Raw genomic sequence first — 25,824 nt, 5'->3', positions numbered from 1 at the left:
GGGGGAGGAGGGGGGAGCGGAGGGGGCTGAGTAAATGGGACTAGTCTTGATTTTCTTGTTGAGAAAGAGCGTTGGTAGCGTGAACCGTGACGGCATTCCGAGAATGCGTGCGCGGCGTTTGTTTGTGTCAGGGGCTGTGTCTGCACAGACGTCTTCCACCCTGTTTGTCGTCAGCGTGTGTTACCAGCGCCCGGGAAGGTTGTGGGATTTGTCCTTGCGCAGATTGCATAATCTGTCCACCGTGAAATATTGGCTAGGGTTACGGGCAGATGTGGGAATGTGCGCGGACGTGTGCAATGATTTGGAAATTTTAGCGCAGCGTTGGATATTAGAGCGTTATTTACATCTGTACTACGTCCCAAATTAAAAGATCTATTTCTCAAGAGTCCTACAAAACATGAAGAATTCCTCGGGTTGTATTCGGATCTTGGATACTCCCGGGGTTTGCCCCTTAGGTGTCCTGAGCTATTATTTTTAAATCTGGGACGAACCATTGTGGCGTTTACCTCCCTACCTTCTTGATTTTCACGCATTCCATTCCATCAGCCCTTTTTCTCACCTTATTGTCATTGCTTTTTCAGACACGACAAGACAGATCACATAATAGTTTCCTGGAAATGTTGCATTATGTAACTGCCGAATTTGCTGGCAGTCAGCATAGGAAGCGGGAGCTAATTACGTGATTTTATAATCTTGCTACAAAGAAAGTAGGACAATCTCAGCCTTTAAAATGTCACTGTAACAGTTTTTTTTTTTAAGAATATTTTAAACAGGAAAGTAGACAACCGGGTAAAGCATTGAGTTAGCTCACGCTGCCGAATGTGTCTTTTGCCCTAAATGAAATGTGCGTTCTTCTAAATTTAGCCCTATCACATTTTAACAATTGTGGCCTCGCATCGCTATTTCTGGTGTTTTCTCCAGGGCTGTGTGCAAATACAAGTTCAAGGCCATTTGCTGTAGTTTTAACTCCACGCCTTCGGAGACCTTTGATAAGATTGTATTTTTAGGAAGGCATTTCGCAGAGCCCGGTGATTTGCTGGATGCTGACTCCCATTTATCTTTATAAAGGACACTTTAGGAAAGTGCTGTGTTCCCTGAGAACAGCAGGGGATGGCCAAGTGTCATCTTCTGGTCTTGGCTTTTGTAAATAACAACAGGGAATGAGGTCACAAGTATTTATTTCACATCGTGGGTATTTATTTTTTTCTCCAGACCAGATATGATTTATGGGAAACAGATATAGGTTAGTGGATTGCATTTTTGTGTAGATACCCTAGTTTTATTCCTGTGAGTATATATGAATATATAATGTACCCAGATTTTAAATTTCTTCCGGCACTCTTAGGTAGTGTAATTATGTGTGAATATATGCATATGACGGTTTGTATATGCCAGATTTTTTTTTTCCTGACGTAACATTTAAATTACTAAAGAGCAGGGTTTGGGGTTTTTTTGGGGGGGCGTATTATAGACATTCAGCCCTGGGACAAATTATATTACCCCAAATAATTGCAGTTGCTTTCCAACAAGCTAAAATTGCTCCAGCTCCCCACCCTCCACCCCGGTGTCAGACCCCGACCTACTTTGGAGCTTGGGCAGGGAGCTCCAGGCCTGCTGGGGAACACGTAGCGCCACCTTCCGATCGCGACCTCCAGGGGCGCGCCCCTCCCGCCTGCGGGGCCTTGGGGGATGGAGGCAGGGGGCTGGGAGGTGGGGGCGGCGCGTGGGGGCCAGGGGTCGGGACCCGGGAGCGCCCTGGGCGGTGCTTGGGCAGGAGCTGCACGGCGGCCTGCGCGCCTCCTCGCCCCCTCCCCACATTCCTTTGTTCTGGCGAGGGGGTCCTGGCAGCGCCGAGGCCCCTCTGCGCCGCCCACCCGGCGGGGGCGGGTCCCGGTGAGGCGCCGCGCTGGGGGCGCGGAGGGACCTGGGCTGGGGAGTGAGGGTGCGCTCTGGGTTCGCCCCGCCGAGGGAAGGGAGAGGAGCGGAGCCGGGGAGGAATGGGAGGGGAGACGGGGAGGAGCGAGAGGCGCCCAGGGCGAGGCGCAAGGAGAGGGCAGCCGGGCGGCTCGGCAGCTCTAGCGGCCTGCCTCCTGCCTTTTGCCCGGTGTGCTTCTGAGCACCGCGGACACCTTTGTTCCTGGAGGCTTCATTGTATTTCGGAGCCAAGCGCTTCTTGATTCGTGAAGTGAGAAAGACTAAGAAAACCTCCAAATGTCAACAGACCACAGACATTGGGGGTGGGGGCGCTCCAGCATTGGTGGTGATGGAAAGGAGCGCCCCGGCTTGACTGTGGCTAGTCGAGTTGATGTATTTTTTTTTTTTTTGAACCTTTACTTCATGCGGTCAAAGGCTAGAGTAGAAAGAACTTGAATCCCCCGAGTTCAAAATAAAACAAAAATCAAAACGCCCACGTAGACGCCGCTGTCTTACTGTAAGACTACAGTACTTTCATCCTGGCATAAAGACTTCTGAGAGTGTGCTCAGCAACTGGTCTGTAGTGAATTCAGGGCGACATCACAGGTGTTCTCCGGCAGTCTGCTTTGTTGAAAAGTTGATTTCTGTGGGATCACATCCTATATCCGTGCCCCTAATTCAGTTTCTCTCTTGAGCTCCAGGGCACTGTCAGTAGTTAGGGACCAGCTCTGGCGGAGTCCTAAGAGTTCAGGCTCAGAAGAGCTGGATCCTAAGCCCCAGCCTGTGATTTTTGGGAGCAGCTATGATCTCCGCGGGTGTCCAGGGTAAACTGAGGGAATATGACCCTTCGAGCTGGGTAGTTGTGAGGAGCTCAGTAAACCGTTTCCATACAATTCATCGGTAACCAGTTTGTTTTTTAAATAAAAGTATTCTCCTTCATTTTTCTCTGCCTAAATTTCTGTCCAATAATAGTAAGGACTGAAGTTTGAGTTAAGACTATAATTAAAAATCATTCTTCGGATACATTTTTGTTCTAATAATGATTTTTTTTTCCTTCTCAAAACTGTGTGCCATTGCATCCAATGGTAATGTAAGTTTGAAGTGAATTCTTGACAGTGTTCTAGAGCCTTCCAAATCACTGGGTTAATGTTTTGGGGAAGTGTTGGTAGGAACACAGAGGTGAGTTGGTGGTGGCCGGAATGATGTAACAAGTGCCACACAGCCCTGGCTTTTTCCAGTTCCTTTGACCTCTCCGACGGTTTTCCTTGGCCCGATCATCCCCGTCTACACTTCTATGGCCTGAGACCAGCCAAGGCTGGTTAGACCCCACGGATGAGCCCTCTGCGAGGAGCGTGTGCAGCCTGTGTGGTTGACGACGAAGGCCGTGCCCCGTGAAACTGCTGATGATTAATACACAAGATTTCATCTGGTTGAGCTTTCTACCTGCCGCACCTCCCTAAGAATCGGAGAGGCTCGAAAGCCCTGGCACTCATCATCCTCGTTGCCTTGATGCTGCTCATTCTTCAGAAATGAAATGAAGAGCTAGTACTTCCTAGCCTCTTAGCCTGCGTGTGCCTGGCACTGTGCTGCGTTCTAGCCCCATCCCCAATTTACAGGTGAGGGAGTGGAGGCACACAGAGACGGATTAGCAGCCCAGACCACCAGCCTGAAAACGGGAAGGGGGGGATGGGCTGTGCTAGTAACACCCCTCCCATCTCTCTCCCTCCCCAGAGTGTGAATGCTAGCTCACTGTAGTCTTTGAAACAATTTCCTTTTCTGTGTTAAAGGCTTATCTTTGCGAAGTGCAATTATAACATCAGTGTGATGCAACAACCTGAAAATTAAAAACCCTTTGTTAGAGCGCTTTCCCGTGTTGAGCAACTGCCTGACTCACCCACGGAGTGGATATTTCTAGTTGACCTTGCCTTGGTTGGTAGTCAGCTCCACGAAGTGAATGTGATTGCCGCATGGAATGGAAAAGGTGCAGTCATATTGCCTCGGCTTTATTTTTACCCGAGCTAAAATCACACATACTTCATTATTTCCATTGTAATCCAGATGGCACTGATGCTGTGAGGAGTTGTTTATTTTTAATTTGTATTGAGGGAATGAGAGCACACTTGGGATTCGATTCAAAATATGACAGAAACAATGCAATTGAAGCTCCTTTAATATGCATTTCTGGGTTTTGTGAGGTGTGCCAGTATTTCACAGCATTAACACATTGTTTGATATCCTGTTATTTTCCTAAATTGTATTTGAGTTGATTTTTATCCAGATCAGACTCATTGAGAATGTCGAAAGACGTTGACCTTTGATCACAGACATTACATAAGAGTTTTTCGGTTTCAAAATGAATTTGTATTACCACTACCCCCAATTACCTCTCAAATTTCTTCGCAAATAACTTTCCTGTAGTTAAAAAAAAATACTGTTTCAAAAAAAAAATACCATTTCTCATACGGTTTTAATTAGAGAGCTTAAGCTTGTTTTTATGATAAGAAAGTTTAGTGGGGATTTTCTAGATGCCATTCATAATAATCTGTGCTTTGAGGACTCAATTTCGTTGGAATCAGAATGATCTTTGTATTATAAGCCTTTAGTTATCAGAACGTGGTGTCTTTTATCAATTTAACTCTCCAAGGGTCTTAATGGGCAATTCAGTAGCCTTCAAGTAAACATGAAAACATTTTTTAAAAAACCCATCTTATTCATAAGGCACGTAGTAAATGAACTTTCCCTGCCCCCCCCCCAGCCCTACACCCACACCATTTCTGCCACCATTCTGCGTGCTGCACATGCCCTGCTGGTGTGAACCCATGGCAGAATTTCCTGTAACAGTTACTTCGTGATTGTTGGCGTCCCTTAGGGTCTCAGATTAGTTGTCAGACTCATACGTTATCTTTGGAAGTAGCAAGGAAACGAGTGGTCCCCATTTGGAAGTGACTGCAGCTTTTAAAAAACGCTTTACCCCCCATTCCTCTCCCTGTTCAGTGAGGGTGTGTTTGGTCTTTGGTTCTCCAGCCGTGCAGCTGTATGTGTGAACATCTCTGCGCTTCCCGCACACACTCTTCCGAATATTTGCATCCTGAGCTGTAGGTTACAAACACTGGCCTCTTTTATACAAGAGCGTCAAGTTATACCGTTTCATACTTCAGTTCCTGAAGTTATAGCAGTGCTGTCACCAAATGCAATGTTGTCGTATTTGTTAAGATTGAATCTAATTTTTAAGTGGTCCTTTGTTGAAGATGAGAGAACAAGAAACTTGAAATATTTTCACATAGTATAAACTTGATCAGATTCTGACACGTTTATTTACAAATGCACCCAATTAGAAAAAGTAGGTTAATTTGTTGCTATGACAGGACAGATTTGGCAAAGCATGAAAATCACTGCACGCGTGTGTGTGTGTGTGTGTGTGTGTGTGTGTGTGTTTGTATCGGGATCACCTACACATTTCTCTCTAACATTAGGGTTAAAGTCTTTGTTTCTAGAGATAGACTTATATTCTTGAACGGGAGGCACTTCATTGGCAATTAGAGAAGTTTAACATAGTTTTGGGGCCCCTGGCTGGCTCAGTTGGTAGAGTTTGTCTGTGACTCTTGATCTTGGGTTTGTGAGTTCCAGCCCCACGTTGGGCATAGACATTACTTTAAAAAATAGAAGTCTTTAATTTTTCAGCCTGATTAGAAAATCCCCTTGCGGCTTCAATGCTCTCTGAGTTTTTCATCCTCCACGTCCCCCTTGACTGCACATGTGTATTCCTTTTCTGTTCTAGCTCTGCTTTTAAGTACTGAATTTTATTCTTATCCATGAAAAGAAGTAAAGCTTTTCATTGAAACGATCATGTCATTGATTGTTAACCCTACCGCGAGTAATGTAGGTTGACATTTTGCTAGTTTTAATAGTTTAGAGAGTTGTGAATTGATTAACTTTACTTATTTTTCACCGAAATGACAAGTATCTCAAAAACAAGCATCCGTTTGCTTAGTGGAGAGATAGTTTACAATTTAACATAAAATGATTTTTTTTTTCTTTAATGGTATCTCTACTGTGCCTCTGAGAGGAAATGAACGACACATCCAGAGAGTGGAGGACAGTGAGAGAGTTCTACTTAAAAAATGCTTCCAAAACATGGCGCACATCAAATAGTATCTTATCTTGTGTAGACAGAATTTTTAAATCAAGATATGTAATAGAAGCTATTTGCAAGAAGACTTCCCCTTTAAAGAGAGCATTAATAACAAAATTTTCTTATGGTAAACTATTTAACGTCTAAACTATTGGCAGGATTTTAGACGCTCGAGACAAAGTGTTCCTTCTTGTTTCGGAAAGTTTGATTTGCCAGCCGTGGTTCTTCTGAGAGGTGCGCTGAGGCCGGGCAGGCACGGGTCTGTGTCCTTGAGCAGAAGTAACCATGTCACTCCTTGAGGAAGAATTTGGTGGAGAATTCATGTTGTGAACTTTTATTCTTTTTTAGACTTTCTTAAACCAAATTTTAATCTTAATTACAAATCATGTTTAGGTCATCTGACTTGAATACACATTACAGCCCAGCGTTTACAAACCCTAACTCCCACCTGTGGAAGTAGTATAATGTACTATGAAAAAGCGTGTGTTAGAGACAGCGCACCCACGTTAGGGACGGGAAGACACGTCGGCTGGAATGCAGTGTCTCCTGCGCTTCGATTTCTCTTTTATTCGTGTTTCTTACGAAGCAGCCCTATTGTCTAATGGGGGTGATGAGGCTGAGCACGCTGAACGTGCCAGCATCACAGAACTGGCAGGAAGGCTCAGTACTCCAGAAGGGAAATCGAAGGGGTGGCTGCAGCCCAGCGCTGGCGGCGGCCCGAAAGCGTGACGCTGAGGTGATGTGGGCGTTAAATCAATCCGGAGGGAGATCACTGGCGTTTGTATTAAAGTCATTAGTTGAGCATAAACTCCGAGGTGTTACAAGAAGGCCGTGTAAGCCACCTTAGCACTTCCGATAAGTTCACTGTCAGGGGACACGACTAGCTTCTAAGGCCCATCTCTGCCCTCAGCGCTGTGTGATCTTGGGAAAGTCACTCAGTCTCTCTGTGTTTCAACTGCCCACCTCCCCTCCGTGTTGGAAATGGATACATTTTGGTTTTGTACCAAAAAAATCATAGGCGATAATGTCTCCAGCTCTAGTTTTTCTTTTCCCCTATTTTAGCATGTAGGATTGCCAGGAGATTAAAATTTTAGCAGAGATGAGAGTTTTGAATGTTTTTGCAATTCATTAAATACTTTCGGGATATAAAACAGCTGCCGAAGAGGCTGGAGAAAGTTCCAGGTGGTACCTTTGTTGCCTTAGGGAAGTTCTGGCCGCATCTAATGGTGCCTTCCTGCCCCCAAGGTAGCTTAGCAAGTGGGTGCGTATTACTCAGAAGTGGGAGTGACCCAGAAGAGGAACTGGGTGCGCACCAGAACAACCCCTGCAAGTGTTGGGCAGGGTGCTGGTAGGGGAACTGCCCTGGGGTCTGGGCGGGAGTCTGAGCTCTGCTGCGTAACCAGCTGGGGGCACTGGGCAAGTCGCTGAACTCCCAGCCTTTTGTTTTGAAAACCATTATCGTGAGGGTAACAAACACAGGAGATGCCAGGATCATGGTTTCTACTGTGTAGTAAGTGTCCAGTAAGTGGCACCTGTTGGGATTGCTTGTGGTGTTGTCACCAGACCAAGAAACAAGCTGTGTGTCCTGGTCCCCATGTCACGGCGTCCTCACGCATGCCTCCCCTAGCGCTGGGTCATCCAGTCTGGCTCCTGCAGGAGACTACGAGTTCCTTGACTCTTGAGTGGGGTTTTCCCTCCCTCTGTATGTGTCCCCAGTCTGGTTCAGTGCCTGGTCCACAGTAGGCGCTCCGTATTGTGTTGGATAAATCAATTAATGAATAAGAGAAGCTCTCTGTTAACAAGTAAAATGTCTTTTTTTTTAGAATTTACATAATAACAAAGTGTTTCATTTACAAAACTCTCTTAGATAAGGCAAATGAGTGACTACCAATCAACTGCTGGGCACCTCTATGTTCAGTGTGTTGCCAGGACACAAAGACAATACTTTGCACCCTGAAGAAAATTGCAGACTAGCTGGATATACAAAACAAACCTGCAGAAAGATAGCGTACGAATCAGCACCTCTCTCCGCATTATCTCACACACCATAAACTTTTTTCCAACACTGCAAGATTATTTGATAAAAAATATTACAAAGATGCTCTTAAGGTAGTAGGTGGTGATTTGCTAGTGAGTCAGAGAGACTATTTACAGATGAGGGAAGATCCCAGATTCTAGTACATGTAGTAAAATTCACACAGGAAGAAGATTAAAAAGAAAGGAGACTTCCTGTAGGTTTTGAAAGTACCGCGGAAGTTCTAGAGATGACAGAGTGGGCATGTAGTGCGTCGACGGTGAGAAGAGAGGATTCAAAGAGATGCGAAGACAAGGGGGGGTATTTTCATCAGATGGAGTGGGACGGTGTCCTCGACGCAGCGTGGTGAGGGCTGCCCGCCTCACTGTGCCAGACTCCTGGCACATGCAGCCTTCAGACCAGGAGGCTGAAAAGTCCCAACCCCCTGGTAGATTTGAAATGATGAAAACGGGTAAGAAATGATGAAATAAGGAGAAGTTTAGTAAGAGTTGCTAAGGCAGAATGGTGGGACATTTGAAAAGCATAACTGTGAAAACTCAGTGGGGAGGCAAAGGTAAAAGAAAATGTGACTTTTTTTTAAAAGGAGGGGACACATTTTAAAATGCAGGGGAGAGAGTGAGTCTCTGGTGGAAAATATATCCAGAATAACGGTGTTCAAGAAACTATATGATGTTTAAAAAAGCAGTAGTACTTGAGTTGGTGGAAGTTTGAAGGGCACCCCCCAAAAAGATCAGTGCCATTGTTCTCCTGCTGCTGAAGTTTGACTCTTTGCTTCAACACTCAGTTGGTTTTAGTGGCGGGGATGTGACCGAGCTGGGGAACAGAAATCTTTACTAGCAGCGAAGAGTCCATTGATATGTAGAGGAAAAGTGGGTTTTCGTGTCAGAAGACGAAACCTGAGTGGGAATATAGAAAGCATTGTTGTTGTACTAAGTGATAACTAGAAAGATTCCCTTTTTATACCATCACTGCCTGCCGTTGCAGACTCCTTGCCTTCATGTCGTGTTATCAAAAACAAACAGAAACTTGGTATTATTAATCACGGGTTTCGCTAAGTCGCAACTGACTGTTTCCATGTTGGCTCAGCTTTATGGACAAAAATGTGGCATTAAACCTTATTCTTTATGATCCTGAAATTATTACATCATTTCTTCTGTTCCTTCTGGAAAAGGCACAAGAAGCCAGCAGGCTTTTCCAGCTGATAAAATTAAACTTCCCTTCATTAGTCATTACAAAACTATGCACAAGAAAGGGAGAGTGACGTAAAACAAAAACATTCAATCTTTTTAATGTGGCAGGAGAGAGTGCTGTATGCAGACAGCACTGAATGAATGGTGGTCTCCCTTATGAAAGTATTACCTGCTGGGAAATCAGGCGGAGAAGCCCAGCGAGAAACACAGTCGGATCCAAAAACTACCACAAAAAGATTGTTATTGGAATCTAATATGGGTTTATTACCTCATGTCAAGCCAAATTCAGATTATAAATATCTCATCAGTGGAAAAGGAAGCTAGCTGATGGTTCTATTTTTGAGGGTTTTTTTTTTTTTATATTTTGTTTGAAACTAATTAGTAAAATGGAAAGAAATGCTTTCCATAATTACATTCTCTGGGTTTAAAATAATTTTAAGTTTCAAGAATGCACTGTACTTAAAAAGTCCCTTTGAATAGTAACTGTTTATTTTAGTCCCAAACTACTGCATAAATGAAATCTATTGGGGCAGACTTTTCAGGACCAAAAAAGAAAGCCAGCATCTGGGGTGCTTCAATCTTAAGTGGATATTTGGTAAATCAGTTTGAAGAAACCAGAGAAAAGAAGGAACATATCTAACATCATAGCACAGACGCATCAGAAGAGACGGCTCATTGAGAGGACTGCTGTGCGTGCAGGTGTGCTGAGCCACCTGGCGGAATGCGGTCAGGGCTGTGACGGACAGGTGTGTGTCCACATTAGAGTCCGATCAAAACAATGATAACTCAGTCATTTGTGTGGCTTTTATTTTCATTTCTGTGAAACTACAGATTTAGCTTTAGAGTGTATTTTATTCCATGTAATCGCAGAATTTGTCTATGGGTATGAGAGTTTACCTGGCAAAGTGCCTTTGAAGGTGTGAGCTTGTCTGCTCCGTAGTGATATAAACATCATCTAAAATTATTCAGAGGCACCACGATATGCAAGGACTGTTTAAAACTTAACCAACCAGAGGCAATCTTTCATTTCCTTCCTGGGACGTCTTGTCTCCATGTGCCCCCCCACCCCCACATTCACCATGTATATTCCTGCTCCTGAAACCACCTTCCTCTGTTTCTCCCCAGGCACACGTGTGTTTTTGCTCCCAGTGTCTGGGACCACGTGGCACTCCGCTGAGAGGTCTCGCCGGGGATTTGTCCTCTATAACTTACAGCATAGGCATTTGGGCCCCTCTCTCCTTTTCCAGATGGCAGCCTCTTTGGAGGGAAGGGCTACGTCTTGTTCAGACCTGTATACCGTACGTGCTTAGCGCAGCTCCTCATGCATAACTGGCAAAAAATATTTACCAAATGGATAACGTTCTTTTCCTGCATTGCAGGGAACCTAGGAGGAAGACCCCTACTCCATTCAGTAAGAGGACCGGAGAGATTCGTTCCGGACAGCAGAACGGAAGAGAGAATATTGATGGCTCTCACACTGCAGTTTTTAAAGCGTTTGTGAATACTGGGGAAGGCATCTGTCCCGATTCTGATGCAGCTGAGAAAAATGCAGACCATCAAGAAGGAGCAGGCGTCCCTGGATGCTGGCAGCGGTGTGGACAGGATGATGGTGCTGAACTCGGCGCTGACCGAGGTCTCGGAAGACGTGACGGCGGGTGAGGAGCTGCTTCTGAACGAAGGCAGCGTGGGGAAGAGCAAGTCTTCCGCATGTCGGAGGAAACGGGAATTCATTCCCGATGAAAAGAAGGATGCCATGTATTGGGAAAAGAGGCGGAAAAATAACGAAGCTGCGAAGAGGTCTCGGGAGAAGCGTCGACTGAATGACCTGGTTTTGGAGAACAAACTGATTGCCCTGGGAGAAGAAAACGCCACTTTGAAAGCTGAGCTGCTCTCCCTAAAATTAAAGTTTGGTTTAATTAGCTCCACAGCCTATGCCCAGGAGATTCAGAAACTCAGTCACTCTACCGCTGTGTACTTCCAAGACTACCAGGCGTCCAAGTCCAGCACCAGCCCCTTTGTGGATGAGCACGAGCCCTCGATGGTGACGAGCGGCTGCATTTCTGTCATCAAGCACTCCCCGCAGGCCTCCCTGTCCGACGTTTCCGAAGTGTCCTCGCTGGAACATTCGCAGGACGGGGCTGCGCGGGGTGGCTGCGGGAGCCCCGAGAGCAAGTTCCAGGCCATCAAGCAAGAGCCAGTGGAGCTGGAGAGCTACGCGAGGGAGCCTGGCGATGAGCGGGGCGCCTACCAGGCCTCCGTGTATCAGAACCTCATGGGCACCGCGTTCCCCGGCTACTCCCACTCTCCCCCGCTGCTGCAGGTCGCCCGGTCCTCCAGCAACTCCCCCAGGACGTCGGAGACGGACGACGGCGCGGTGGGGAAGTCATCCGACGGGGAGGATGAGCAGCAGGTTCCCAAGGGCCCCATCCATTCTCCCGTGGAGCTCCAGCGCGTCCACGCCACCGTGGTGAAGGTTCCAGAAGTCAACTCCTCGGCCTTGCCGCACAAACTCCGCATTAAAGCCAAAGCCATGCAGATCAAAGTAGAAGCGTTCGATCACGAGTTTGACGCCACGCCCAAACCGTCCTCGCCTGTCGAGGGGACGCCCAAGAGACATTTCGAACTCGAGAAGCATACTGCCCCAAGTATGGTCCATTCTGCCCTCACCCCTTTTTCAGTGCAGGTGACTAACATTCAAGATTGGTCTCTCAAATCGGAACACTGGCATCAAAAAGAACTTAATGGCAAAACTCAGAATAGCTTCAAAACTGGAGTTGTGGAAGTGCAAGACAGTGGCTTCAAAGTGTCTGACCCAGAGAATTTGTTTCTGAAGCAGGGGATAGCAAACTTATCTGCAGAGGTGGTTTCACTGAAGAGACTCATAGCCACGCACCAAATCTCTGCTTCGGACTCTGGGTGAATTACTACTGAAAAGCTCTGGGCGTTTAGAAAGCCGTCATTTGCAATAGATGAGTACGTTTTGTATTAGGCTGAATTTTCACTGGACCCGTGATGTCATTCCACTGTAATGTTCACACATTGTCTGCTGGGTGTCTTTTTGTGCACAAATTATTATGGAAATTAGATCGTGTTATCACTCTGCCTTGTGTATAGTCAAATAGTCCATGCAAAGACTGTATATATTGAACATTATTTTTGTTGTTCTATTATAAAGCGTGTCAGTTACCAGTTTCAATAAAGGATTGGTGACAAACACAGAACTTCTGCTCCATTGCACTTGATTTTATGGAGAAGAAAAAGCAATTTAAGTTCCAAAGTGGATATTAAAGTATTCCGTGTTTTACTCATTCAGGGGTTTTCTCCCGTGCATTAGGGAAAGCCAAAATGTAAGTTCAGCACATAATTTGTTTTTCTTCTGGTTTGGCCCGGGCTATATAGTAAGTTTGGAAACTGTCCAAAGAGAGGGCAGAAAAATAACTATGACTTTTCTTGCATTTGAGACTAATTTACTGAATTACTCCCCATTATCTATTTTTCTTTAAGCTTAAGTTTTCTGTGTTGGTTTGGTCTTGGTTCTTTGGGTTTTTTTAAGTAGAAAAATCCAAGTTGTCTGGCATCAGCCTCCCTTGGGTCATCTCTTTTTTGAGTATGACACATTCATGTGGACAGTTGAGTCACTGACCCACTTTATTAATTAGAGTTTCTTTTAAAAGAGTGTCTAAAGACTAAGGATGAAGTCACTTCTATGCTATTCTAAATCTTAACAGTTCTTGACTAGAACAGTCGAGGGAATTAAGCTAGTGAAATTCCATTTTTATTTAGTTTCCAAAATTTCAAAGAACACATCAGCTACCCCATTCCAGTATGTATAGTCTGAGTATACATAATGACTTGTTATTTTCCACTTTGCCGGTGAGGAATATAAATAGTAGCTCTATAGTAGAAACTGTAATGCAGAAACCCAGAAGAAAGCGTCATGCTAAGTCAACTGATGCTAAGACGTTACTGATGATTTGTCCAGCGTCCGCAGTTGCTTGTAGAAGTAGGTGTGGTGGGACCAAATGTGTTCTGTTGCAGGGTGGGACTGGCCTCCGGGTGGCGTGGAAGGGGCAGACGGATGCTGGTCAAGCCCGGCCTTCTCCAAAGCTACTGTCCTCATGAAGGCCCTCTCCAGATCCAGCTCTTTCCACACTGATGTCCTTCCTGTTCTGCAGAGAGTGTAGGGGCTCGAGGCTCACAGGACGTGTGCAGAGTGACTTAATCCTCACTCTGCTGGCTGCCCGTATGTCGTGGTGTCCCCCGAGAAGGGGCCCGATTGTAACATCCTATTTACAGGGCTGTGGTTTTTTTGGCTGACCGGTTGGAGCAAAAGCTTACTCCTTTGTATTTTTAAAAGTGGCCCTTTGAATTAAAGGCAATGCTGGTAATGCACGTACATGCTCTCCACTCTGTCCTTTTGGTCACAGTGACTAGTTTTCTCTCTAAAATCTCCCGGCTCGTAGAGAAATGTGTTTTCTTTTCAGCCCTTGGCCTTCTCTCTTCATATTTTATCAGTGATGGGGTGAGACCCAGAGGCAAACCCATCTCATTTCAAATGTTACAAAGCATAGGAGGACTAAAATATTGCATGGGGATCAGGATCCCAAAGCATTTGACAGCCTAGAGTGGGTGAAATGAACCCAACCTGGATACAGTAGGGATACAATGTAAAGTCAGATTCCTATGTTAAACGGAAAAAAAAAATGCTGTCCAAGTTCACAGTTGGGAGAAAAACAATACAATAAGTACATGGTTTGTGTCGGGGGTTAGCCTCCTCCAGCCTGCCATGAGTCAGCTCCCAGTACGTGTCGGCTGCGTCCATACAAACAGTGTCCGAACACGAAGACAACGGCCCTGTTGCACAGGGTGGACACGTTGACGTACAAAAGGAAACGCTCCAGAGGAACTTAGCCGACGTGTCAGATGTCACAGCATGAACTAGAAGGTACTAAGAAAACTTGACAAATCGTCTCCGAAAGAGGTGGACCATCTATACTGTGTGGCACTGGAAGGGAGAGTAAGAACAGGTAGGTGAGAGCAGGAAAGGTAAACCTGGGGCGCCTGGCTGGCTCAGTCAAAAGAGCGTGCAATTCTTGGTCTCCGGGTCATGAGTTCGAGCCCCACGATGAGCACAGGGAGCACTTACATAAATAAACTTACAAAATATATCTTTAAAAAAGAAAGGTAAATCTGAGTTATTTTCAGGAGGAAGCAGGCATCTGTCAGCAGTGTAGACGCAGAGTGGCCTGACGGGGGCCACAGCACCTTCCACGTTAACTGCTAATGGGAGGTGGCAGGGTGAATACTTGGATTTAAACACAATTGGATGCCTTTTTTCTCTATCGTTTTGCCTTATAATTTCAGGGACCTGAGATATAGTTGGAATGATGTACAGAAAGTTACTCCTTAAAAATAAAAGAAAGGCATAAACAAGCAATTTCACACTCACCAGGAACGAAAGAAACATCGTGTAAGTACACTGACACTGTTGGTGTAAGTGCACCATCATCGTGTGCGGGGAAATGCGACCGCCTCTCCCTCCCACTCACAGAGCTCCACAAAATCATATAAAATGCCCGTACACTGAATAAATCTGTACTCTAAGAATGAGAAGGCTCAGAACACCCCAGTTTGAAGCATTCCCAGGAACATGGCTCTCAGGTAGGGCTTGATGGGGAGGAAGCTGGGAAAGCACAGAGGCCACACCCCAGCCATGGGGCACCGCAGAGGGAGGGGAGCCCGCAGACCGGCAGTGGGGTCCATGGGGACATGGCAGCAGGAGCCACTGCATTTCCCCTCCACCTGCCCAGGAGGAGGGTGCTAGGCCAGACATCGCCTGGCAGAGGAGGCAGGCATATGTGTCCCCGACGGGGCCCACCTAGCAGCAATCCCCTTCCCCTGCCCTGTGCAACAGTATCTCATTAGGTCCTATGCCCATTTTAGGAAGCAGAATACGGAGGCTCTCAGCGGCCCCCCCAGGCCGCCCGCCCCCAGGCAGAGGCGGGCCAGGGAGCCCCGTGTGGCATTTCAGGCCGTGTCCAGGTGGAGCCCCGAGAGCTGGGCGGGAGCGTCTCTGACCTACAGGAGCAAAGCGGGGGAATCAGAATGGTCCAGCTTGTAAGTGGCTTTTGGGGATTAGGAAGGCTGCTGCGGAAACAACTACCTTTCTGCTGTGTAACGGTCGAGTGAGAACTATTTTGCTTATCTTCAAGGGGCAACTATTCCCACAGAAAAGCAGCTAATGTCTGTGTAGCTCTTCCACACACATGTCCACACGCATGACCTCTTCCAAAGTCCAGTCACTTTCTTGTCACGGTTATTATTCATTAAAAACTGCTTTTAAAAATCATGTTAGGTTAAAAAAAACCCAACAACACTGGTAGCTATTAAATTATTTTTGAAAACCCTAGAAATTCTCCCTCAGGAGTGAGAATCATTGGCAGCACCCTCTTGGTCTTTATTTTTGGATGATTTGGGGCAGGGATTGGGGGTTGTTTAGGAAGAAGAGCAATTGTTGGAGTGATTTGAACAGGGTCCCCCCAGCTATGTGCACCAGGAACACGTACATAGGAAAAACTTGCCGAGGATGTGAGATGTGGGGACTGGGTATGCGTAGGAGGCCAGAGAAATAAGAGAAAAGTCACGATTATGCGCAGTAGTGAATGGGCACGTCTTACAGGCAGGTGAGGTAAGCTCCAACTGGTTGAAAGGCGTTGGTTGTATTTTCCATGGAGCTAACTTGTACTGATCTGAAGAGATGCGAGGAAAAGGTAAACGGAGAACTAACGGAGCTCGAGCACTGCGTAGGGAGTCGGGAGAGCAAGCAGTTCCCGCTGCTGCGTCGTCCTGCTCCCTAGCAGGAACGATTGTGGTGTTGAGCTGATAGACTAAGTAAGCTAAGTAGCCCACTGCCTTGTCTGCTGTCTCCCATTTGTCAGTCTTCCTGCCTTGAGAAGGAAAAGGTTACCGTGCAAAAGTGCTTGACTAAAGTCCAAGGTTCTGGGGGTTCCAGAGCAAGTCCCCTTTGGAAATGCACATGGACGAAAACCTGAGGATGGGAAGAGAGGGGACAGCAAGTCCTATGGCCAGAGGGCACAGCAAGGGAGACAAGGAAGGAGGAGGCCCAGAATGGACCCCCTCCCAAAGTAAGAGATAGTTCACAGTAACAAGGTTAAAACTCTAACAGCAGTGCCCGATTTCCCACGAGATGGGGAACTTTCTCTTTGAGAAAATAACTTCTGGTTTGCTGCTGGGGTCACAGGAGGGCCGTAAAAACAGTGGTACAAGTCCAGGTCACTGAGAGAAAGAGGTAGGTGCTTTGCAGAGAAAGTGTGAGGAGATGGGGGTGGGAGCTTGGGGCTCTGCTTTTGACAGGGAGGGGCTAGGGAATAAAGAGAAGGGAAGGAGGGGACGGAGGCCCAGAGAGGCCACTGAGGAATATGTGGTGGAAACACTTCTCCATGTCCTCCTCAGATCGTCAGTGAGCCCTACAGGCTTTCCAGTGCTTTGTGCGAGTGGATTTTTGTTTGTTTGCTGGTTTTGCCTCTGGGTCAGCGTTGTGCAGGGCAAGGCCGCTCACCTGGGGGCAGGCACCAAAGGGGATGGTGAAGGTGGACGCCCTCAGGAACCTGCAGAATCTGGAAGGGGCTGCGGACCATGACCACCCTGACAGCGGAGGCTCGGAGGCCACCTTCCCCGGGCCTGGGGGTTAGGGAGGCCCCGATAATCCTCAGTAAATACGAATTGCCTGTGGTGACCCAGTTTTGTGCTGCATGCTGTGGGGGAACATAACATGAAGATACAATATCTCCTTTTGAGTTTTGAATTGGCTTGGGAAGGAAAGATGAAAACTCCGAGGGCGGTAAGAGCCCATAGGCACCACGGAGAGGTGGAATGCGTGGGAAAGCGCAGGCTAAGAAAGAGCTCAGAACACACGTGGCAGTGCGGCAGTGACGCTGTCACCCGAGGGGCATCTTCTACCACTTAGCTCATCTTCAGCAAGAGGAGGAGCGGGCTGGAGGTGGGGTAGAGCGGGCCGACAGCAAGAGCAGAGAGCAGCGATCTTCCTTCCCACCCTGCTGCATCCCTGCAGAAGTGAATCCCTTTAGAGGACTGCTAAGAAAAAATTCAAAAGTAACTGTAGACCCAGCTGCCAAAGAACCTCAAATTCCAGGCTGCAGAAATTGCCCGGAATCACTTGGGGAGTGGCTGTAGGAAATGCTGTCTCAGGACCTGCTGCCGAGAGATGGGGAAGGGCAGGAGAGGGGAGGGCGGGGTGAATCTGGGAAGCGGGCGTAGCCGGTGTGTGACGGTGGGAAGGGTGCTGTGCATAGGCACAAGCAGAAGGTGCCTGTAGGGACCTGATCCGGAAGCCGCGTTCAGAGTTTTCTGCCTGAACCGATGGGAGTTGTTTTGCCTTGGGAGTGCGGCTGGACACAGCTGGACTCTCGAGTGAGCACACATGCATGCAGCTCTATGGTGCTCTGGGATTGTGCACAATGCCACTAACCGTATCTATACTTTGGGGAGCTCTTCCTATGTCCATCACGGAAATGTGAAGTTACCGTGCTGTATTATTAGTCAGGGTTCTCCAGAGGAACAGAAACAATAGGATATGAGGATATCTGTAGATATAGATATAGAGAGAGACCGAGATTGATTATGAGTAACTGTCTCATGCAATTATGGGGGCTGAGAAGTCCCATGATGTCTGTCTGTAAGCTGGAGGCCCAGGTCTAGCTTTTTAAAAAATGGGTCCATCCATCCATCCATCTACCTATCCATCCATCAACACAGAGAAAGAGAGAGAGAACACATGCACTAAAGTCATTTAAAACATTAGATATTTGTAAAGGTTAATGTATCACATTTTTGGACACATAAATGATAAAAGAATTACCAGTATTTTCCTCACATCTTGTAAACATCCTGGGCATCAAGACCCCACTTAACGACCACAGCTCTGTGTCAGGGGGCCCAGAGGCAGAGGGCTAATAGCTCTTTGTACACTTGATGAACTAATTGGGAATCTTTTTTTAAAATTTTTTCAAAGATGTATTTGAGGATCTCCACTCAAAGGTCTTAGATGTTTCTGAATTTTAAAGATATATACACATTCCTAGTTATTCTCCCCCCTATTTCTTTTCACCAGCCTGGATTTTAGTAGGTAATAGAGCATTATTGATATTTTCCAGTTTTGAACTATTTTGACACCTATACACTCTTGGCATGGAGGCTGGGTTTTATAAGGTGTCTAAAGACTCGCCTGTTACAAGAGGGGGCAGAGAAGTCATGGGTCTGCTTGCGTGTCTTCCCATGGCCAGGGAAAGGCTGCCCCGCACATCAGCAAGCAAAGTCTAATGACACAGAAAACTACAGGAAGCTGGGCTTGGAATTCATCACTAGTTGTGTTTACTCCAGGTTCTAGACACGGGCCTATGGAATAGAAGGCCAAAGAATATAAGAGCCCCTTCTAACAGTGGTAAGTCCAGGGTGCCTGGGTGGCTCAGTTCGCTAAGCATCTGCCTTCACCTTAGGTCATGATTCCAGGGTCCTGAGATCAAGTCCCACATCGGGCTCCCTGCTCAGCAGAGAGCCTGCTTCTCCCTCTCCCTCCCCCTGACTCGTGCTCTCACTCTCTCACACAAATAAGTAAAATCTTAAAAAAAAAAAACGAAGTGGTAAGTCCTCTGAGGGTTGGTGTTCAAATAGGCTTCATGGAAACAATCACCTATTAAAGTTTTTGTGGGGAACATCTCTGGATTAATCGTTTAAGGAATACCATTTGGCCTCCGAACTTAGAGCTCCTTTAAAATTATTACTGACCCCACAGTCATTCTGTTTTGTTATTTTCTGCCTTGGGTTCCAGCAGCCTGTCCAATATTTGTGAGACATTTGGAAGATTCACCATCTGCTATTGCTCACTATGTCCCGGGCTTCTGATGGAATAAAAATATTACTTTAAAAAGTACATTTTTAAACTTCTTATCCCCTTTTTATGAATGTTTCCTAATGAATCCTTGTGAAACCATTAAGGTAAGTACAATAATTTATTATTACATATTTGTTTTTCTATAAAATGAGCACAGCTTGTCTGTAATGGTAACGGAAGCTTCCAGAACATCTGCTTTGAAGTTAACTTCCAAAGGCTTCGCATGGAACAATCTGTTCTCTGCATACAGGACTCAATCATCGCTCAAGTCCCTGAGAAGCGATGGCACCAAACCAACCACTGCTGGTTTGATTTACACTATTTTTAAGTCATTTTATTTTTGGCAGTCGATATTCTGTTCCTGACACACACTACTTACTTACATTCCACCAATATTCCATCTCTATAATAAGACTAAAGATTAAGTCAGGAAGAGATACATATAGTCAATTCAGGGAATGCATTTATTGTGAATCCTTGAGGTGTTCTTGCCATTTGAGGAACTCCTACAGTGAGTCAGAGGATGGGAGAGCTGGGCTGAAGTAATCTTGCACAACCCACGGGATAGGTATCTGCAGAGCTTTTGTCGTGTGATCAACTAACTGCAGGAACATTTCACTTACAACCAATGTTACACGTGGCTTCCTGGTTAACTTTCAAATATAAATACGATCAAAACCAGTCTTCTGGTTTCTTGCCACAGAGACTCAGTTTTGCTAGTCAAGGTGTGGTCTGAGCTCCAGAAACGAGAACCTGACACAGAATCTTCTAGAAACACAGAATCTCGGGCCCCACCTGGAATTAGAATAGCATTCCAATAAGATCCTTAGGTGATTCACATATCCTTGTTGAAGTTCGACAAGTGTGATCCACAGGAGTGGTTCCCAAAACTCTGTCTTGGTGAAATTAGAGGGAAATGGGGAGTATAGTGAGTTTTTCATAAAGCTAAATAAATGTATTCAACTTATTGGTTTTTTTCGTAGAAAGTTAGGACTGTCCTACATTCTTGGTGGTGGTCCTCATATGAAGTGATGTTGAGTTATAGATGATAGTAGTTTGGTTTTCTACTTAGTAAAATAAAAATCCAGCAATTGTATGTCAGCTTTCTATTAATTTTTATTTACCCGATAAGAGACATGAAAATGCCTGGGAACGTCTGGAATATGGAACAAAGGCCCAGCTCCCTCACGCTCATGGAAGGCTCTCTGGAACCATCACCCACTCCGCCTGCCATCACCCCCCAGTCTGTTCTCCTGCCACCACACTTTGGTCTCCAGCTTGCATAGCTCTGGACTTCACATGGGAAGCTCCTTCTGCTGCAAATCCCAGTCTCTGCTGACAAGCTCCGTCAACTTGCTGACAAGCCCTGCTCAACTTCCACCACACCTCTGAGGTCCTTCTGAATGGCGTTGCCACCTGCTTTTCACACTGCATGAAATACCGTGTGTCTAGGTGTCCATCAACCCATCTGGATTGCATGCTCCTTCGAAGCAGATGCCATGTCTCCATTGCTGTCTCCTCAACTGCTTAAAGACTAACACACGCACACCCTCAGCAAGTAGTTGCAGGATGCATTGGACGTATTTGGAAAGAAGCATCATCCGACGCTGCTATCCTTAAATGTTCCATTTGATAGGATAAAGATGGCAACACAAAGTCTCCTGATCCAGGAGAGCAAATATGCTCTTGGTTAGAGAGGAAAAAATTATGGAAGAGCTTCTAAAAGTTAAAATTGAAACATTGAACAAATGCTTAGGTGTAAAGATGAGTGCCATGAGCGTGAAGACATACCCATGCTGAACGCACAGAAATGAAGAGCAGAATGGCCGCTGTCAGGGGCCAGGGGCCTGGGAAGTGCAGAAAGTCTGGTAAAGGGACACACACGCTTCCAGCTGTAAGATGGATGAGGTCTGAGGGTCTGATATAAAACACGATGACTACAGTCGATGGCACTGTATTGCAGAATTGAAATTTGCTGAGAGAGGAGAACTTAAATGTTCTCACCCAAAAAAAGTATGGAAGGTGAAGGATGTGATAAGTAATTCGAGGGGGGATTCCTCTCACAATGTATATGTATATCACATCATCACATCGCACACTTTATTTACTGTTTTGCCAGTTATACCTCAATAAAACTGGAGGGGAAAAGAATGAAGGTATACCACATACGAATGTTAGGTGACGGTTAGCGTGCTAAGGCTGTCACGGCAAAGCACCGCAGCCGGGGCGGCTCTGACTGTAGATATTCATTTCTCTCGGTTCTAGATCCTGGAGGTTTGAGGTCAAGGTTGGTTTCTCCTGAGGCCTCTCTTCCGGGCTTGTAGATGGCTGCCTTCTCTCTGAGCCCCACATGGTCCTCTCTCTGTGTATGTCTGTATCCAAATCTCCTTTTCACATTGAGGCCCCAGTTCTGTTGGATTAGTGCCCACCCTAATGACCTCATTCTAACTCTGTTACCTCTGTAGAGAACTTGCCTCCATTCTGAGGTCCGGGGGTAGGGGAGACAGGGCTTCAACATATGCATTTGGAGAGGACACAGTTCAGCCCATAATTGACTTATTTAATTTAGCGTAGTAAGTTCGGTGCAGTTTTTATAAAGATAGGGTTTATAAAACCTCCTATTTGGTTTATCCACTCCACAGATGCAGCCAATTGTTACGGGTTCCAATGCTTTCCAACAGTAGGTTAGTTGAGAAATGCAGGCACCGTTAAATTAGCAATGGCAGGGGCGCGTGGGTGGCACAGTGGTTAAGCATCTGCCTTCGGCTCAGGGCGTGATCCCGGCGTTATGGGATCAAGCCCCACATCAGGCTCCTCCGCTATGAGCCTGCTTCTTCCTCTCCCACTCCCCCTGCTTGTGTTCCCTCTCTCGCGGGCTGTCTCTATCTCTGTCAAATAAATAAATAAAATCTTTAAAAAAAATTAGCAATGATGATCCAAAGCAGTTGACCCCTGTAAGTCAGATTTTACTCCAATGTGACTCAAATAGATAAAGACGTGTCTACAGTGTTTTTCAAGTTATGAAGATATAAAAGAAATACAATACAGAAGTATAGAAAGAAAATGTTAAAGCTTCCACTTCTCTGATCTGACCCTTGTCAGATGACCAGTGTTAAGCAGGTCAGTAGTGTGTATTTTTCCATATTAAAAATGCCTGCATGTGGAAATGGACACAGACATATGCACATATGGGACTCCATATGGAGGTATTTTCACACCCATTTCACTTTTATCAGTAATCCATCATAATATCTCAGTTTCATGATGCAATTTCAGTGGAAGTATATTTTTAACAGCTCAACGTTACATCTCATCAACACGTCTCAGTGGGAGGAGGGGCGTGTAATGCACCTTCCACTTGCTGGCCACAGGAAGTCCTGGTACATTTCTTTCTAGTGCAGGCTTTGCTGGTTGGCCACCTGACTGCCATGTCCAGTGCCCTGTTCATGAGAGACAGGCAGGAACAAAAGAGATGTCCACTTCCCTAGACTCCCTTGCACTGAGGGATGGAGATGTGACCCGATTTGTCAGTGAAATGTAAGGGAAGTCGGCTGTGGCTTCTAAGAAAGATCTGTCTCTTCTGATAGAAGGGAAGGTGTCCACAATGCTCTTCTCTGCCTTGAGATAAAGCTGCTTGAGGCCACCAGGCCCATGGGGGAGGGCCAAGAAAACAGCAGGGGTGCTCCGACTTCCAGAAGAAGAAGAGCTCCCCAGGAACTGGACCATGTTGAAATTAGGGACTTTTATTCATCAACATACACCATTACATGAATGCATTGTCAGTCCATAGACTGGAAGATCTCTGCCAGTGTCTATAACCAACAAGAAGAGTCACGATGAGAATCTACTAAGAACTCCCACCAATCTATAAGAAAAGGGGAACACTTCACCTTAGAGGATATCCAACTGGCTAATAAGCATATGAAAGAGCGCCCAGCATTCTTAGTTATCAGAGAAATGCAAATTAAAGCCACACTGAGATCCACCACTCACCCACCACAATGCCTAAAATTAAAGGGCTGAAAATATCAAGTGTTGACAAAGATATGGAGCAAGTGGAACTTTCATACCTTGTTGGTAGGAATGTAAGTTGGTAGAATAAATTCAAAAACTATTAGTCAGCATCTACTAAGGATGGGCATATATGCAAATCTCATAACCCAGCAATTCTGCAGACACATGCCCGCACAAAAACCTGTATGAGTGTTGACAGCAACGTTATTCACAGCTAAAAACTGGAAATAACCCAAGTATCCAACAGCAGTGAAAGAGATCAATTAACCCTGGTGTTCTCACACAGGGAAGTATTGTACGACACATGAGCGGTCTGAAGAGGCATGAGCAATCTCAATAAGTCTTATAAACATAACATGGCAAAAAAAAAAAAGCCAGACTTAAAAGAATATATGCTGTGTAATTCCATTTATATAATTTTTTTTTAAAAGGGTAAAACTCCTGTATGGTGTTAGAAGTCAGAAAAGTGGTGGTTTTTTTCAGGAAAAGGGAGATAGAGCAATGAGGAGAAGGGATGCTGGCAACAATTTGTTTCCTGATCGGGGTGAATTCGCTTTGTGAGGACCAATCCAGCTGTACAATTATTATTCAGTATTTTCTGTGCCTGTGTTATACTTCAACCAACACAGTTTTTGCACAAAGAAACTGCACTTAAAAATGGAGGAGGGGAAGTCTGTGTCCCAGGCCAAGTATTTGAACTTTCTTCATAAGAAATGGGAAGCAAGGGGCGTCTGGGTGGCTCAGTCGGTGAAGTGTCTGCCTTGAGCTCAGGTCGTGATCTCAGGATCCTGGGATCAAGTCCCGTGTCGAGCTCCCTGCTCAGCATGGAGTCTGATTCTCCCTCCGCCTCTCTCCCCCAGCTCTTTCTTGCTCTCTCTCTTAAATAAATGAATAAAAAAAAAAAAAAGAAATGGGGAGCTGGTGAAGATTTTTAAGCAGGAGAGTGGATTCCCTGGGCAGCGGGGAGGGGAAGAGGTCAGTCGGAGGAGCAGTCAAGGGGAGGAAAGAGAAAAGGAGGACTCTGTCCAGGGCCACTGCAGCACGGTAGGACCATCACCAGGAGGAAAAGTGAGAGCCTGCAGGGTCTCAGTGAGCAGCTGGGATGGGAAATGAAGGGCAGACAAGAGCTGAGAATGGAACCGGGGTTTCTGGTCGAATATGGCAAGACAGAGAGGATGCAGTCAGGAAGAAGATGTGTCCCCACTGCTCCAATCACTGCCACCCCAAAGGCATCACAGAGGTGACCCCCACATGCTCATGTCCCCTGTCATCATTTTCTTCGTGTTCCCCAGGCCTGGTGGGAGGCAGCAAACACAGCCTCTGGTTAGATGACCCTGGCCCAGAACCTCAGTCTCATGGCCAAGCCAGACTTGCTGTGTCTCTGTCCCTGCAGGACATCCACTGTGTTGTTGTCTTTACATCCTGGTGTTTGTAACAACCATCAGAGGGATGCCAATCTAGCAGCAAGGAGATGCGAGCAAACATAAAGCCCACACAATCCAGTGATCCAACAGCAGCACCCAGAGTGGGGCGGACTGAGATGACCCTTCATGAAGTGAAAGCAGCCCCCAGATGGCAGTCCCTTTGGAGTAAGTGTTCATGCCTAAATATGCAGCATCAGCCTAACTACAAGGAAATAATCCGAGAAACCTGGAATCCAAATATTCTACACGACAAATGGACTTTTCAAAAAGAGAATGTTTTTAGAAGAAAAAAAAAAAAGAGTAGGGGCTGCTCTAGATTAAAACCAGCCTAACCAAGTGCCTAACCAAGTTCAATGTGTGAATTTTAAATGGAAAAAAAGGCTGTAGAAGTCCTACCAGGAAATTCGAAGTACAGGTGATTTTATGGAACACTTATCAGGTGTTTAGTGTGATAATGGAATCACACAGGGCAATTTCCTCATTCTTAAGAAAGACACATGTAAACACGTGGGGGTGAAATGTCATGATGTCTGCAACTTCCTTACAAAAACAAATGTTACAACTGGTCAGTATACCTTTTACCAGTTAACAAATATATACCTTTTACCAGTTAACAAATTGATAAAAGGTATACAGGTGTTTGTTTTACTCTTCTCTCAAGTTTCCTATAGACTTAACATTTTTCAAAAGAATTTTAGGAGAAAGAATCTCTAAGTACTGCATAATAAAAAATAAAACATATTTTTAAAAATAAATTTCAGGGGCACCTGGATGGCTCAGTCAGTTAAGTGTCTGCCTTCAGCTCAGGTCGTGATCGCAGGGGCCTGGGATCGAGTCCCATGTTGGGTTCTCTGCTCAGCGGGGAGTCTGCTTCTCCCTCCGCCTCTGCTGTTTTCCCCGCCCATGCTCACTCTCACTCGCCCTCTCTCTCTCAAATAAATAAAGTATTTAAAAAAATAAATAAATAAAAATAAATCCATTTTGAAACAATAGGGACCATAACACCCTGCTCCACAAATATGTCACATGATGAAATCTATGGCTTCGTACTACACTCTGAACAGTGAGTGCAGTGAAATGCAGAGAAATGGGACAGAAAGCTGCAAAATCCAAAGAAATAAAGACATGGCAAGTAGCTTTGATAAAGGGCCAGGGAGAGAGTGAGAACAAATCCCAGATGCACA

The 25,824-nt window shown here is 45.8% G+C and overlaps 1 protein-coding gene and 1 long non-coding RNA gene across 4 annotated transcripts in view; one reads left to right on the top strand and one right to left on the bottom strand.

The window, feature by feature from the left end:
• LOC109489602 overlaps positions 1-25,824 on the bottom strand; it is a 203,486-nt gene that overhangs the window by 154,715 nt on the left and 22,947 nt on the right. Inside the window, exon 3 of one of the 3 annotated variants that reach the window (XR_004621642.1) lies at positions 12,273-14,276. The exons of the other annotated variants lie outside the window; for them this stretch is intronic. This is a non-coding gene — a long non-coding RNA (uncharacterized LOC109489602). Of the gene's footprint in view, positions 1-12,272; positions 14,277-25,824 lie in introns of those variants that run through there. 3 annotated transcript variants of the gene reach the window in all.
• Positions 5,324-12,492, top strand: NFIL3 (nuclear factor, interleukin 3 regulated). Its single transcript, XM_002919099.4, has 2 exons — positions 5,324-10,017; positions 10,651-12,492. Exon 2 carries the CDS (start codon positions 10,803-10,805, stop codon positions 12,189-12,191), a length of 1,389 nt encoding a protein of 462 aa, XP_002919145.1. The 5' UTR covers positions 5,324-10,017; positions 10,651-10,802; the 3' UTR covers positions 12,192-12,492.

This window comes from Ailuropoda melanoleuca, chromosome 17 (genome assembly GCF_002007445.2).
Source record: "Ailuropoda melanoleuca isolate Jingjing chromosome 17, ASM200744v2, whole genome shotgun sequence".
Lineage (NCBI taxonomy): Eukaryota > Metazoa > Chordata > Mammalia > Carnivora > Ursidae > Ailuropoda > Ailuropoda melanoleuca.
The sequence above is the reverse complement of the archived record's forward strand: the minus strand, read 5'-3'. Positions and strand labels throughout refer to the sequence as shown.

What these genes read in the sequence shown, in the direction of transcription:
- NFIL3 (XM_002919099.4), top strand. Translation starts at nt 10,803, where the DNA reads ATGCAGCTGAGAAAAATGCAGACCATCAAGAAGGAGCAGGCGTCCCTG.